Source organism: Xenopus laevis, chromosome 5L (assembly GCF_017654675.1).
Source record: "Xenopus laevis strain J_2021 chromosome 5L, Xenopus_laevis_v10.1, whole genome shotgun sequence".
NCBI lineage: Eukaryota > Metazoa > Chordata > Amphibia > Anura > Pipidae > Xenopus > Xenopus laevis.
In genome coordinates, this window is record NC_054379.1 from 105,746,239 (window position 1) to 105,759,879 (window position 13,641).

General features: G+C 38.6%; 1 protein-coding gene across 1 annotated transcript in view; it reads right to left on the reverse strand.

Annotated features, from left to right (window-relative positions):
- Positions 1-1,043: 1,043 nt before the first annotated feature.
- The window catches only part of LOC121393924 (DISP complex protein LRCH3-like), a 73,430-nt gene continuing 60,832 nt past the window's right edge, over positions 1,044-13,641 (reverse strand). Inside the window, exons 15-21 of the mRNA XM_041563773.1 lie at positions 10,580-10,633; positions 7,485-7,565; positions 6,144-6,238; positions 4,953-5,064; positions 4,613-4,750; positions 2,385-2,462; positions 1,044-1,534 (exon numbers count right to left, since the gene is read on the reverse strand). Coding sequence (XP_041419707.1) covers positions 1,328-1,534; positions 2,385-2,462; positions 4,613-4,750; positions 4,953-5,064; positions 6,144-6,238; positions 7,485-7,565; positions 10,580-10,633 — 765 coding nt within the window. The 3' untranslated portion in view covers positions 1,044-1,327. The remainder of the gene's footprint in view (positions 1,535-2,384; positions 2,463-4,612; positions 4,751-4,952; positions 5,065-6,143; positions 6,239-7,484; positions 7,566-10,579; positions 10,634-13,641) is intronic.

Consider the following 13,641-nt stretch of genomic DNA (forward strand, 5'->3'; position numbering starts at 1 on the left):
AGTTGTCTCTGTCCAAAGATTTATGGACCTAACTGTATACTTCGGGTCTGGAGTGTAAAGCAGCAATATCACAAGAGAACGTAGCAGAGAATAATAGACAGAATCTGAGAGCTTCAATGAAGTCTGTAGCAAAATTTATTAACAAAAAATTTGCAGAAAAACAAAGTGCAGTTGGCATCGAGATGATCGAGCATAATTACTTTATCAGTGCTCTGCACTTATCCTTTAACCTTGCCAGCAGCCTGCAATTGTATGTACCACTCACACCTTTAATTTTGTATTCATTTCTATGACAGAGTAAAAAGTTAACAGTCAGAATGTGTAAGGCACCAAACCCACATGCAAACCTTAGATCTCTACATTACGTACAAGTTCCTTGATAGCTGGATAAGTCTGAAATGCTATTATGGATCCAGTCAGTGGGCAGGCCATAGAAATAACACTTGCAAACCTGCAATGAGACGCTCCATTTCTGAAGTAGGCTCAACAGAGTTTCTTGTTATGGCCTGTTCTTAGGCATATCACAGTGATTTTCCATTTGTTCATGTGCATATTTACTAGGACTGAGTGAGCACCAAGTATTGTGGTTTCTTTGCAGCATTAGAGAGTCAAAAGTACACCACAAGAAAATCAACTTTGGTATAACGGCTTTTATAACAGCACCAAATGAAGCCTAAGCAAGTTAAGTTCCTAGGTTATAAAGATGTGACCTGTGTACATACAGTAAATGATAAAGGTACACAAATAATACAGTACTTTGAGGAGAAATGAAGAAATATACTGTTGGTCTTTAAATGTATGCAATAAAATTATACTCCCTCTTTATTGCGACACTGGAATATTGTGCTGCCTGAATATAGGCCCCACCCCCCCAAAAAAATCATGTTTCTTTTGTCTTTCTTTTGTTTGAGTTGCTTCCTTGAATGCACCACCACAGTTCACCTCTACCCATTTCCCAGAGATAAAGAAGTGGAATTAAGGTATGAGGAAAGTGCAAGGCAGCATTAACCTAATGTTTCCTTTTCAATACAAATAAAGAGCTGTTTGCAATACAAATAACGAGTGTCAGATCTCCTCAAATTAAAGAAATACCAAGCAAGTATGGGATGACTGTTGCACCCAGAGCTTTCATTTAGAAGTCAACAGGAAGTGTTAAGTAGAAGATCTTTTCTGTCCCTCATGCATAGTTGTGATGTACATACTTGTATGCAGAGATACTGTAGTCTGTAGCAAAGTACAGGTATAACACTAAATGTGCTTATCACCGAAAGTTTTAAGGAGAAACGCAAACTGTTCACTTGTCCCTTCAAAAGTAACCCCTGCCTTTTTATGCCTGTGTCCAAAAGTTCAGAACCCAGCGATAAAGCAGGAAGAGAAGAAGCATGAGGGTGCAGTAGAACACCACAAAGCCCAGGAGATGAAGAGAAATAGCAGGTGTTTGTGAGCATTCTCCAAAGGAGAGAAGACATTCCAGAGTTCCCTTAATGCTGCAGAGGTTTAGCTGGAGAATATCAGAAGGAAGACAAACTTTGTCCTGTCCAGTGGTGCAAGCACGAAGGCAAAAACAGAAATGCAAAGTCAGTCATGCAAATACGAACCTGCAGTTAGAGCCACATTAGTCCACATAACAGAACCAAAAAAAGCAGGGTTAAAGGAGAACAAGGACAATCTGATTTTTTTTTTAACATTAGAAAACATTTCAACAAATTCCTATACATTGTGCTCATGCAGAAAATGTGATGTAAAAAGGCATATAGTGACCCTCGTGTTTATAAGGCTAACACGTTACTACCCTAAAATCCTACCAAAACTGACTTGTGTTTCCTGCATATCTTATGAAAGGACACAAATTCACCTCACCCCAGTTATGCTTAGGAATGTACCAAATCCTGCAGGATTTAGCTGTTCTAGGATTTTTCCAACAATTGTCATAGTTTGAATATAGATGGAGTAAATATACTTCCATGAAATATTTGGAACAACTTCCCCCTTTCTGTACTTCCTAATACAAAGAACTAAGAAAAACAACACAAGTTATATAAAATGATCTATCACTGAATTTGTGAAGGAAAGGAGAAATAAAATAGGACGACTGTAAGGAGACATGGGTTAGATAAGCAATTAAAGAACATTATTAGATGAGTAAAGAAATCAAAGGAACCTGGGAAACAGATCATTGCTACCAATCAAATTCCATTTAGATCGAAATGGATAGAGGAAAACTAAAAGGGATCTACCCTTTATGATATCATATGATTCATGTTATATGTTCCCACAGTTGTTATAACTCATAACAAGAATGTAGAATATGTAGAATGACACTATTTACAATCTCACTTTAAACTAAATAAAGGCTGGCTGCAAATAAAGAGCAAAACCCTTACTTGAGGAACACCAATTTTCCTACAGGCTTCCAGGAAGTTTTCCACATTGCGTCGGCATTTTGCCATGGAGAGCTTGGGCTATAAAAAGAAACAGTAATGATGTTACAAGGAGGGGGGGCACCTTACGCTTCACCATAAATTTGGCTAAAACAATATAATTTGATTTTTACTGTGCAAAAAGCTTTAAAGGGATTCTGTCATATTTATGGTGGTGCTTTTATTGCTAAATGACAAAGCAAAAATCGACAAGTGTAGCTTTTGTTGTAATATTAGTATGTAGGCAGCGATTCCAGGTTATTGTCCCTGATCCTGTGCTTTCCGAAAGAGCCAGAACTTATTGTTTCTCAGTACAGTTATGGCATCCGTTATCCAGAAAGATCCGAATTATGGAATGGCCATCTCCCATAGACTCCCAAATTTTTTAAAATGATTTCCCTTTTCTCTCTAATAAAACAGTAACTTGTACTTTTTCCCAACAAAGATATAATTAATCCTTATTGAAAGCAAAACCAGTCTATTAGGTTTATTTAATGTTACATGATTTTCTAGTAGACTTAAGGTAGGAAGATCCAAATTAGGGAGAAATACGTTATCCGGAAGCCTCAGGTCTCATGCATTCTGTACTATTGTTTCCCCAACTCAATGAAGGACTTGGATTTTAACTACTCTTATTCTCATAACTATCAGGGAGCAGTTATCTTGTGTCAGGGAGCAGGTCAGCACTATTAACTGATGCTTTAAAGGGATCCTATCATCAGAAAACATGTTTTTTTTCAAAACGCATCAGTTAATAGTGCTACTCCAGCAGAATAGCAAACAGATTTTTTTATATTCAATTTTGAAATCTGACATGGGGCTAGACATTTTGTCAATTTCCCAGCTGCCCCATGTCATGTAACTGATTCATTTTGAAATTTTTTTTTCCCATGACAGTATCCCTTTAACAGGTGCTTTCCTGTGACAGAATCCCTTAAAGGGGAGTACAGCATCTATTACATCTAAAGATGTTTCTACCACATCAGTATTATTAATATCTACCCTATAGGTTCGATAGCAGTTGTTTTGCTAAAGGTAGGCTGCAGTGAGTCAGAGTCAAATCATACAGCCTGCCACACACTTACACAGTTGCTGTGCTTTCAGCTGCAGAAAAAATGCCCATATAGAAAATACAAGTCATAAAGACACACATACTGTACATGTAATGTACATGCTTAAAACAAACACACATACTTAAAATACATATAATTAGATAGATGTGGTAAAAAATGTTTCCACACTAGCAGCACTTAACAGGTCCCCTTTTTTAAGTAGTTTTTGGGTATTTTTACCTCCTGGATTTTGTAGGGAAAAACTAAACCCACAGATTTGTTTTCCAAGCTGTATCTACTACTGTGACACTACTTCAAACGAAATTGCAGGAACTCTTGACAAGCTTATGTACACTTTTCTAAAATATGTAGTTTTTCAGCGGCAGCTGAACAAAATCTCCAGATGGCTTGCATGCATATGGGGTAAAGGTAAAACATTACAACTATTAAGTCAAAGAGGATGGGGCAGCTGGGAGCGAATAAGTGTGATTAACGTTTTGTAGATCACATTACTGTGAAACACTCCCTGTTACATCTTTAAACTAATTTAGGCATGTCCGGTTCACTTTAAAGTGGACCTGTCACCCAGATACAAAAAGCTGTATAATAAAAGTCCTTTTCAGATTAAACATGAAATTGAGTTAATTTTGTTTTATTAAAGCATTCATAGCTGTTGTAAGCTCATTTAAAAATTTCAGCTGTCAATCAAATAGTGTCTGCCCCTCCTCTATGCTTTAGGCATAGAGGCAGGGAAGATAATTACTTTCACTTTCCATTCAGCACTTCCTAGAAATTGCTGCTCTCCCCACATTCCCCCGTTCTCTTCACCATTTAATTGTGTTTCCAGGGCATGGGAATGGACATCGAGTCACCCATTCTGGTGCACAAACAAGATTCTGAGATGATGCAAGGCTTGCCTAAATGACAGTGTCATCAAAATGGCTCCTGCCTGTTTTCTATAATTATGAGATCCCAGACTGCAGGAAACAGAATTCAAATAATTTATGTAGTGTAAGTTCATTTTGCTTGACTAATGTGATAAAATAGGATTTTAAATCATTTTTTTTTGGGTGACGGGTCCCCTTTAAAAACGTGATAACAGCACTTGCATTTGGTGCGGAGCTGTTAGGGAATACTTACGACAGCAGGAGAGGGAACATGGATACTCGGCACTGACCGAGGCCGAACATGATTGGCTAAGTGACACAGGACCACACCATCCATCAGGGCCGCACCAAGGTCATGGGGCAAAGACAGCTTTAAGCGTGACTCAATGTTCTATGAGTATAAAATACATCTTGTCAGCAGGGCAGATAAACAAGAAACAATAACATTTAATACAGAGTTTTGATTTAGATCCCCACAGTGAACATATATTTTATTTGTGTTCCACCTTTGCAGTATAAGGAAATTGACAAACACAGTGATTCTGGATGTTGTTCCCAGACAATTACTTTCCATTTGCTTCAATAGCAAGCACCTGGTACAACCCAGTCCACTCAGCAAAATGTGCCTGCTGCTTGAAAACCCACTGTAAAACTATAATTTCCTGATCCAAGAGTGCCATATCTCGGGGACAGCCCTTGAAGCAACTGGGAAGAAATTCAGGGCAATTGGATGCCCACCAGTCAAATTACTAAAGTCTTTTATAACAAAAAGCCCACAATCACTGCATGCATCAGCGTCTTGATGTATAGACATGAGCAGCAGACATTTGTGTGCACATTTTGAATTAGTTGTGCTTCTAACTGTTAAAAGCAGCAAGAACAACCTGCCGCCAACGCAAGAACAAACGTGAATTTAAAGCAACCAGTAAGCTCTAAATAAATCAGTGGACTGTGTCTCTAGCAACAATGGATGAATTCTCTGCAGTACCATTTCAAATTTCAGAAACGAATAGGCAGCCTGCCTGTGTGCCTGTATTAAAGTGTAAAGGAGCAAAAAAATCACTAACAAAAGCATTATATCCTTGCCCTTAATAAAAAGAGAGAGCACCGACTACAGAGGGTTACACAAGTTTTTTTTTTTTTTTTTTTACTGATGCTGAGGACCTTACAGAAGGATTAAAGGCGGTAGATGAACTTCAAATTAACTGTATGATGTAGACTTCAATGGAGGTTCATATTTTATTTTTGTAGTTTTTTAACTATTTAACTTTTTCCTTCAGTGGCTTTCCAGTTTTGAACTTGCCAGCTATCTAATTAAGTCTAATAGGGCCAGGGGCATAAGTGGTGTATTTTGGAACAAGAAATGCAAACTTTTGCCAAGCCAACACTGTGCCTGTCAATGAGGCTGCATGAAGGAGCACATGACAGCGGACATATCTGGGCTTTGTGATGGCCATTCCGACAATATGGATCACTGTTATGCTGGAATACAATTTTGCGACCAAGTTTCTGAGGTCTTAGCAGAGTTATGTCAACTTGATGTATATAAAGAGCGGAAATTAAGCTATTACAGATTAGTTCATAGAGAAATAAAGTACATACCCTTTTTAAAATAAAACAAGCAATGTATACTAACATGAAAAGAGAGAAGTTCTATATATAAAAAAATAAATTAATTAATTAAAAAAAAAAAAAAAAGAGTTTGAACATCATTAATAAAGGTGTATTTAAACGTTGGGGCTCAACTCTATGCTCATTTCTATAGGTGGTTTTTCCAGCAAAACTATTTAAATAACAAGAACTCACCTGTTTGAGAAGCAGGTGATACAGATGAAACAGACGATCTCTCATCACTCAGCAGGTAAAACATATAAATGAGCTTAGGACCATAAATACAAATACATGTTAAGGATTAAGGTACAAACAAATGGCATTATATTATAGGTATGGGATCCGTAAATTTATCTGGAAATCTGTTATCGATAAATGGCAAAAACAAAATAAGCCATTTACAATAGAACCCTAATTAAACAGTTAATTTTTGACTTATTATGTTTTTTTTTTCTTTTATTTCATGTTTACGGGGTGGCTTTCTCAACTGGGATATCTATGCCACGAGAGAAACACAGACCTCGGCTTTCTTTCCCTCCCACATCACTGTGCATCGACAGACACTATCAGCTTGTTAGAAGCATGCCAAATGAGGAGTTTACATCCGGTCTGTGCACTCAGGCCCATGGCACATTACCCATATTCGTTGCTAAAATATTTCATCCAATCGGAGACTCTCCTAAACCACTGCTGCTGTGTGATATTCACTTGCATGGGAAATGTAGAACAGCACTCCTACAAGCAAGGTTTAGCCTGATTATAGCACTAATGAATGACTTTGGGTTAGAAGGTTCCACTAACAATGATGGCACATATCCCTCTCAAGGGACTGAAAGTCAGCAGCAGAGTTTTGTGCACGGCACAGCTATAGGGTTGCCACCATTTCTGCAAAAAATAATGGAGAATACACGTGTGTGTGTCATGAGTTTAGATGTTTTCTATTAGGAAAATTACAGAAAGACCCCTTATCTGAAAAAATCCAGCTAAATGATAAAATTCCAGATAAAAAGTCCCAAACCTGTTACAGAGCAAACACGTAACAATTGCAGATCTCCCTACTTCCAACTAAAGACTGAAATATCAACCAAAACAGCACACTCTTTGACTCCCTTTTGAGTGCTCAACACCCATGGGGAAAAAGATGCAAATATTAAATTATATTTCCTCAACAGCCACTGGACCCAAAGAAAATGAATGGAAAAACAAGACCAGCTAATATGAAATACAATGGGCATAACACTTTCCTTAACTTGTTTGTTGTGTTTTTATTCCTAAATATTCCCAACAACAAAACAGAATATGAGGGTGAGGGGATTGCCCAATGAAACCCAGTCTAGACTATGTATGCCTGTTCTGCTGCCTATTCTACTCTGCTAACTGTATAAATATGTAAGTATAAACCAGCAAAACATATATGCAAACTATATTCAAAGACTGGAGCTTTCCAGGATGCTGTAGTAGGGTAATCAGGATATGGGGAGAAAAAACAACAGGAGTCATTATGCATTATTCACCTGCATGTGGTTTCCTGGTCTCCTTTTAATGGTATTCGTGTTACTGTCAACCTCAAAAACCAAGTGCGGCTCAAACCCATTCTGTCAACATCATCAGCAGCAGCACAATAAAGTCAAAAAGAAAAGAAAAAAGGAAATAGAAAAAGTCCTAAGCCAGAGAAGGACAGTAGACATAGATTGGCAACTGTGTGCTAAATAACAAAGCCTGGCAAATGGCAGAATTTGAGAAGAGTTCAGGAGTAGTAGCAGAATGCATGACACAACAAAGCATGCAAACATTGATCTACAAGACATCTGAATGAGGAGCAGAAGGTGCCAGGAACATGCATTAAACTCTGCATCCCTTGCATTTGCTGTGATCAAAGGATTCCAAAATGTAGAACAGAGCTTACTTAATTTTTTTATTTCTAAGTTAAACATAATTACTGAACTAAAAAGGCATGCTGTGACCACAGGGAGATAAAAGGTTACACAGCAGCAAAGGAGAAAAAAAATGGGATAAATAAAAACAGGAGCGCAAAACTGATCTGGGGTGAGAAGGGTAGAGACAAGGTGAAGGATAGAAATGTGAAAATCATATAAAAAGAGGAAGGAAGAAAAATTCTGCAAGGGAAAAGAAGAGGAGGATGAGCAGGGATAGTGTATGGTAGTTAAGCCACTGCTTTCAGAAAGAGCTAAAGTCAAAATTATGTTCTGCTTCTCATTTATATGCCTATGGTATAGTACTTCTATTTAAGTGAATGGGGGGCAGCCAGGGTAGTTTTAGGCATTCTCCTTTATTTGAAATACACCTTCATAAACAACAGCCAGTGTGTCACCAGTCTAAGCGAAGGAACATGCAGATTCATATGTGCCGCACTGTAAGCAGTATCAAAATGCGCACGCACGCACACACACAAAAACAAAGTCAATTCCATGCAGAAGAAGAATATTGGAAGAAATTAAGTAAACATACAAATAAAGGCTATACAACGACTACATATTTTATTATTATTCTACATTCTTTATTTTTCATTTTAAAAAGCTCATGCAATTCCTTTAATCTGTTATTAGCACTGAAGGTATTACAATTGCATGGAAATGTAAACCAAGCCAAGAATTTTACTAACCCATGCAGTCAACAAAAGAAATACACATTTCAAATTGAGAACTATTCTTCATAACAGCATAAACCAGGACTTGTTAAAGGCTATTTATTGGGATGGATAAATGGTTAAAAAAACAGCAAAAAACTGGATTTATCCAATTACACTTTGGATATGCCCTGGATTTAAACAAAAATATTGGGGTTCACGCAGTACAGGTACTTGAGTGGCACATACCAGGTAAGTTACACTAAAACCCACTTAAACCCTCCTGTTCAATTAACTTCAAATAATATTCAACAACGGGAAAGTCACTAGGTTGAAATCTCTGTTCTAAACTAGACCAAGAGTCACATTAAGGGTAATGACAAACTATGCAAATTCTAGCCCCCCCCTCAGCTCCTGGCCCTGTCAATGTGCAGATTGATGACTGTTTGAACAGTAAACACAGGTCACTAGACAGGCCCATGTGATTTTCACTCACCTTGGACTGGGGCAATTTGAAGCATTTTGCCCCCTTCCATAGAAGGGGGAAAGTGCTAGAAATCACCCACCATGCCATTACCCACACATTCTCCATGTTTGTCTAGCCCAGAAGCACTGTAGACAACCCTAGCTTCAGTGAAGGCATGCAACATTTATCCAAAGTCAACTTGCAATATTTTGTATGGTAAGGTCATACCGGGCGTTTGATTTGCAAGCGAGAACGTGTAGCAGAAGTCAGTTCTCTTTCAGGTCTTTTAATTAGCTGGCTTCTGCTACATTGTTTCCAGAGTCAGAACACCTATCAATAGCAATTAAATGTACATATAACTTTAACAACCATTAAGAATATAATTAATGTATATCTCAGAATTAGTGAAGCTGCAGACAGTCGCATAAAACAGTAATAATACCACATAGGACAATTTGCTACTGGTAGTCCACATTAATTTAAATAGATCCAATTCTACTGTCTTCTAATAATTTTTTTTGCAAATGAATGAGTAAGAGGCACCACGGGAGCAGTAACACTTGAAGCTACAATGTCCTGTCTGATTTTTACTTCTGTTTGCTTCTGCATTACGAAGGAGAGGAAATTACGAAGGAGGGGATAGCATGAAGAGTATCATGCTTTGATAATTTCACACATAGGACGTGTTTTTGTTAAATAATTTGATTGGGAACAATGTTTATTTAGCAAAGTTCTGCAACTTCAGTTATAATTTTGCAATATATGGAGATGTTTTCACTGTCCAAGTAGCAAAATATTATCTATTGGTATAAAAAACACTCTTTGTGCCTCTATGTTAAAAACTATAAAGTGATGTTCTGTGGGCTAGGAGCTGTGCGGTGTCATATGTGTTTGGGGTAGAGATGCATCGATTCCAGGATTCGGTTCGGTATTTGGCCAGGATTCAGTCTTTTTTAGCAGGATTCAGATTCTGCTAAATCCTTGTACCTGCCCAAACCGAATCCAAATATTTAAATTCATGTGGCTTTTCGTCACAAAACAAGGAAGTAAAAAAAAAACATTTTCCCTCCCTGATTTGCATATCCAAATTAGGGTTCGGATTCAGCCGAATCTTTCACAAAGTATTCAGGTGTTTGACGGAATCCAAAATAGTGGATTCATGCATGCTTAGGGGGGAAAGATAAGAATGCCTAGAAAGGATGTTCACATTTCAAAATACACAAACATGCATAATGCATTTTAATGAAAGATATAAGGCAACATGTACAACAAAGTCTATTTAATGGTGTCAATTGTCAACAGGCACTGCATGTAAAATGCCTCTGTGTTACTTCAGACTAATTACATGCTATTAGACTTGAAGAAGCCAAGGATGCTGCAAACAAATTGCATATTTTCAGTGATCTAATTTTCTGAGACATAGTACAAGGCAACTTAGGGTTCAAAACATTTACAGTCTTGGTTTATGCCATTCACATGCGATCTGCATCCCATGTTTTGTGTAGAAATGTGTCATGCTACAAAAACTTGTGGCAGATTTCGTGCAAGGTTCTTACCACTAACAAGGCACTATCATCTGTGTGCTGGGAACGTCTGGATGGAAAGGAACACTGAGATGGAAGTTGGAAGAGATGAAGGAATGTAAAAAAACAATAAAAAAATTAAATGCAAATTTAAACTGAAAATAATATTACATGGACAGAGACCGTTGATGAAATGGAGGGTGGGAAGGAAATGACAAAACAAAAGGGACATTTCCTATGAAAACTGAAAAGAAACAGAGTCTGGGTCAGGTCACATATTGAGATGCAAAGTGAAATGCAAGGTCACTCTTATCTGGCCATTAATGACTTGCTGTCTCAGTTTGTAGCTTTAACTTATTTCCAAAGAACTTTAACATAATAGGAAACAGCCTGTCAAGGAAGACAACCTGAATTATTTCAAATCATGCTATAAATTACTCATTCCTTTTGACGACCTAGCTTTACTCATGAAGGGATATCCTTAACATCTGGATTTATGACACTGAATGAAATTATTCTATTTTGCATTTAAATGATACATTTTCAATAAAATTACAAATTTTAATTACAGGTATGGGACTTGTTATCCAGAATTTTCAGGACCTGAATATGGGGCCTTTTTCTAAGTCTACTAAAATATATGTAAATAAAATACACCCAATGAGATTGTTTTCCCTCTAATAAGAATTAATTATATCTTAAATGGGATCAAGTACAAAGTATTGTTTTATTATTACAGACAAAATGGAAATGCATTTTAAAAATGTGAATTATTTGATAAAAATGGACTGTATAGGATATGGCCTGCCGATAATTTAGAGCTTTTCGGATAACTGGTTTCTGGATAACGGATCTCATACCTATATTTTAATGTTATTTGAAAAATTTAACCGACATAAGAAACAGTTTGTTTGTCTCTTACAATTCCCTCCTTTTTCTGACTACTCATACCATTGAAACATTTTACTCGTAGTCAGCTATCCTCAAGCCAAGAATCCAATTCCAACAATGCCTTACATTTGTCGTTGACAGAGCTGAGATGAAGGAGAAAGAGAAGTAAATGTAGATAAGGTGTGCTTCAAAAGCAGATTAAGCTCTTTGCAGCCCCGGGTGCACGCCGTACCCCCTGCCAGGGCAACGTATACATATAGTGAATAAAGCAGCAGCACTCCGGTATTTTTGAAAATTTGTAAATCTTTACTTAAATGCATTTAAGTAAAGATTTACAAATTTTCAAAAATACCGGAGAAAGAGAAGTAGAAACCTGCAAAGCTTTGTCTTCTTGGCTGGAAGAGAGCTGAATTCTGATACATTCTTACTGCTGTCTAGCAAACCGAGAAAGGGAAGAGCAACAGTAGACAGAAACTGCTTCAAATGTAATCTCATTCACAAAATACAAGATGCTTAATGAATGTATATTGAAAAGTAACTTGGAATTACATAGTTTTCATTAAAAAATGTAAAATGGCCATTACAGGACTTCCGGGGGGCGGGCCCAAGAGATGGCCGCTTTTTAATCAGAGCTCCTCCATCCATAGCGCCTATTCACGCTAAATACCAATTTTCTCCCCGGCACAATTGGACTGCCGGCTACTGGGAACAGAGGATAACCTGAGGGGACAAAAGGGTAAACACCTTACCACCCGGCTCCCCCTCATCTTGCGTCCCTGGAAGTCCCCGCTGCTGCACCAACTCAGAAAGCGGCTCGGGCGCCATCTCTGCGCAGCAACGCAGGAGGAGACGGCAGGTCGGGACACATCAGCGGTTAGGATATATCGCGCTGTCACAACTGTCAGTTCTAGTTGCCGGTCGGCGGGTGCTCTGACCGAGCAGCGGTGCTTCAAAGAGGCTGCGGATTACTGTGGGGTGCGCAGTCACGAACTGTTGGCCACGTGGAGACGCCATGTTTTAGAGATGCCATTATTGAGCGCCCTCCATCCACGGAATAACACTGGTGCTTATTACACATATAACCCGCTCTGCTTACGTGACAACACCCCAGTAATACTTTTGGCCATTACTTCCTGCGCAATCATTACCAGCAGGCCCAGGGGAAACGCCATATTTCGGCCTACCTGCTGACCTGACCGCTCCTACTACACTGCATAACTACAAGGTACCACACATAAATCACGCACTGACAGCCTTGCAGAAGATTTATTCAGCACTTTGTCCACACTTTTACAGTAAAGGTACTGAGACACGGCTGCATTGCCACAGCTATACTGCAACCTGCCCCTCTATCAACTATACCAGAACTCCAGACTCAGCCTCATTTCTGCAGTGACCTAGATTCGCTATTAGGTTGGTTTACCGTTTGGCTGACTGGGCAACTTCATATGGCAACCATGGTAAGGTTATCAGCCATACTATAAAAGTTTTTTCGTCAACCTGCTGACTTTGTTTACAAAATAGAGTTTAGTTAAAGAGTCTGCAGCACACCCCCTTCGACTCGATGGAGAATATGTAAAGGTTTACCTAACGCACACCCAAGGTCTTGCTTTACCAGTGAACGGTATCGCACTATCATTATATTATCCGGCCAATTCTCCTTTTGAAAAGGGAGCAGGATACCCTAGTTGGAGCTCGTTAATTCAACTCTTTCCTCATTTCTGCCAGAGACATGGATAAATTTCTCGGCCAATCTACAACTAAACCACAAAGACCGAACAGAACCAAACCGAAAGATAACAAAAAATCTGCTGAACAAATGGAGGTGGAATCTGACTCGCTACACTCTCAGGCAGATATTCCCACTACCGCGGAAGATCTGGTCCATATCCTTGGTCCCTTGCTTGACCAGAAACTTGCTCCGATAAAGGAATCTCTAACTGAGGTCTTGCAGCAAGTGACACACCACTCCCAACGGCTGACGGCTGACGAAAGCGGAGGACCGCATATCGACTTTGGAAGATGACTTGGAAAAGGCCCAGAATATCATCGACACACAACAAAAAGAAATCATCATCTTAGCCGACAAAATGGAAGACCTTGAAAATCGCAGTAGAAGAAACAATTTGAGACTTATAGGGGTCCCAGAATCCGTTAAAGGCAAGGATCTGGAAGATCTCTTAATTAACTGGCTACCTTGTGAG